The sequence below is a fragment of the Austrofundulus limnaeus genome, unplaced genomic scaffold, assembly GCF_001266775.1.
Source record: "Austrofundulus limnaeus strain Quisiro unplaced genomic scaffold, Austrofundulus_limnaeus-1.0 Scaffold703, whole genome shotgun sequence".
NCBI lineage: Eukaryota > Metazoa > Chordata > Actinopteri > Cyprinodontiformes > Rivulidae > Austrofundulus > Austrofundulus limnaeus.
This window is the reverse complement of record NW_013953105.1, coordinates 82024-84770: the sequence shown is the minus strand read 5'-3', so window position 1 is coordinate 84770 and position 2747 is coordinate 82024. Positions and strand designations below refer to the sequence as shown.

General features: G+C 39.0%; 1 protein-coding gene across 1 annotated transcript in view; it reads left to right on the top strand.

The window, feature by feature from the left end:
• The window catches only part of LOC106531986 (ankyrin repeat domain-containing protein SOWAHB), a gene marked incomplete in the record, with an annotated part of 49255 nt that overhangs the window by 27658 nt on the left and 18850 nt on the right, over positions 1-2747 (top strand). The window contains 2 exon segments of the mRNA XM_014027950.1: positions 853-909; positions 1209-1310. Of these exon segments, the coding sequence (XP_013883404.1) occupies positions 853-909; positions 1209-1310 (159 nt within the window).

Here is a 2747-nt window from a genome sequence, read left to right as displayed (position 1 = left end):
AGCAGCCTCTCACCGATGACCTAGTTGACATAATAATTTACCCAGAATGCTTTGCGTGTAAATAAAATGGCTCCGTCCGTGTTAAAATATATTTTTAAAAATGATAAAAACTAAACATCCTACAGTATTTTTACAGTCTTTATTTTACAGTTAAAATATATGTTTATTAAATAAAGTCTAACGTTACAACTAATCATGGATCCCTTTAAAGATCTGTTGGTCTCCTCTCCGGTTGAGTCAACAGGCAGGTGAACAGGTGGACTATGTTCTGGGTTTAGTCCTGAGACACCCACAGCTGATAAAATAAACATGCTGAATGAGCATTAATGTTTAAGACCTCGCCGCCGTTTTCCTTAATGTTATTTTGTTTCCTCTGCCTGTTTTTATTGGTTTCTACCAAAGCGCTGAGAAAAAGAGGCTTGTCAGGATGGAACTGGCAGGATAAACAGCAAGCCTCCACTTTTCCTGTCCAGCTTCCTGACATGTGGCTCTGTGGGCGTTAAAGTTTTGACTGACCTGAGAACACTTCACAAAAAGAGAATCTTCCTCATAAATCACCCAGATGTCAGATTATAATCTGCTGTTTTCCCCAGAAACGACACCAAAAACACATTGATGTTTTTTTTCTTTAGGTAATTGTTAATTAGATTGTTATTCGTTGCTCCTCWGGTGTGAAAGTGTCACGTCTGTGGGTGTGTGTCGTTACCTCCCTGCCTGTCTGATACCCTTTGCTCACATCTCCTCAGGTGGAAAACATCACAGCGGTGTGTGAGAGTGTGTGTCGGTGTGTGGTGTTTGGTCATTACAGTTGAGCCGTGTCACTGCTGAGTGATTGTGTTGTTTGTGTTGCAGTCGGAGTCGGAGCCTGACGAGGAGTGTACGGGCAGCGTGGGCTCTGCTGCTGTCGCTGTAAGGCCTTTTAATACCTTCTCCTATTGTTTTCCCAACGCTTCGTGTTTACCAAGGAGGTAAAACACTTCAAGAGTCAAGTTCAGAAAGTTACAGTTTCTTTACTTTTGGTAGTGACGTACAGTTTGACCTGTAAGGGTTAGGTTTTGTAAATACAGTCCTTTTTTATGTCAGCAGTGTCCGWCCACGTTAAACAAATAAAAAGCTAAACTTGTGAGCTCAGAGGAGCGGGATSATGGGTGTGGGTTTGTGGCCTCTGCGTTATTCAGAGGTCCCAACAGGATGTGTTTGTGTTTCAGTTGGATCCTTCAGAGAAAGAGTGGATCTACTCAGCTGCCAGCGCTCGAGTCCCTGACCTCTCTAAGCTGCTAACCGATGACCCCTCGCTCGCAAATAAAAAGGTAGCATCCTGTTCTGGGACGCTTCTTGAAAGTCGATTCTAGTTTAATAGAAATTATAAGCTTTTTAAAAACGTTGRTAAACTCATTGGAGATCTTCCAGAAACTTTAAGGACTATAAGAGGATTATTTACATATTACAGGTATAAAAGATATTTGTTAACACAATAACCAACACAGTATATATACNATTTAAATAGCAAACTCAGCCTTTTCCCAATAAACGTGAGGTCGGCCCACTTTGGGCRTGTGCCTTTGTGATCCTTTCTAACTATGAAATAGTCTATTACTATTTCCATTGTTACCACACTAACTGTTACTGTTATACATTTCAGCGCCTTCGAACATTTATCTGTATGATAAGCCTCAAAAATCCTTCATTTTTGCAAAAAAATCCATATTGCTATCCATATCACTCCTTATTGCTAAGGTGAAGCCATGCCTCCCAAACAAAGACCTTGAGAAAGTGATTCATGCTCTCATTACATCTCGTTTGGATTATTGTAATTCTTTGTATGTTGGTTTAATCTTCTCTGCATCGATTACAAGTTGTCCAAAACGCAGCAGCTCATCTTTTAACAGGAACTAAAAAATACGAACACATATCCCCGGTTCTGGCTTCTCTCCATTGGCTTCCTGTTCATTTTAGGATACATGTTAAGATTTTAAGAATGTGCTGTTGAGGCTTGTAGCAGTAACGCATGTGAAATATGCATTATGTGCTGGAGCGAAGTGTTTGTCCACGTCTGTAAGCAGCTCTAATCTAATCTCTTAATGACACAAAGTTCTACAAAAGCAAATAAAGCACCAAAAMATAAATAAATAAATAAACACCGCTGTCCAAACAACAATCACAATATTTAATGAGAGAGTTAAAGCATTACATAGTTAAACCGTTTATTTTATTTATAATGAAATACGTGAACAGTATGGTGTACAGAGATTTAAAAACACAATTGTTTTATATTGTTATTTTGTTAAACTGTATTTTTGTGATGAAGAAAATACTTGAAGTAAAGTATGTCTACCAGTTGTATGCTGAGGTTCAATAAATGTTAAAACTAGAGTTGTAGTACTTGAAACCGGTCTTGGTCTTAAGACCAGTGGTCTTGTCTCGGTCTCGGACATTGAGGACTCKGACTTTTGTGTCAAGACCACAACTGTGGAAATATCACTAAACAGCCAGATTATTGTCCAATTTATTAGTTACCAATCTTGCTTTCATTGGATTTAAAATGTAGCAAATCCAAACCGGACTCATTGCTATTTATGTATTTTTGTTACCGGGGGGATAGTCAGCCCCAATTGTTTAAGTTCTCCCACCTAAAAAGATGAGAGGCCTGTGATTGACATCATAGTTAGACCTCAACTATGAGAGACTAAATACTCCCCCCCCCCACTGTACATGTGAACAGAATACTCCATCTTTTAGGATACTTT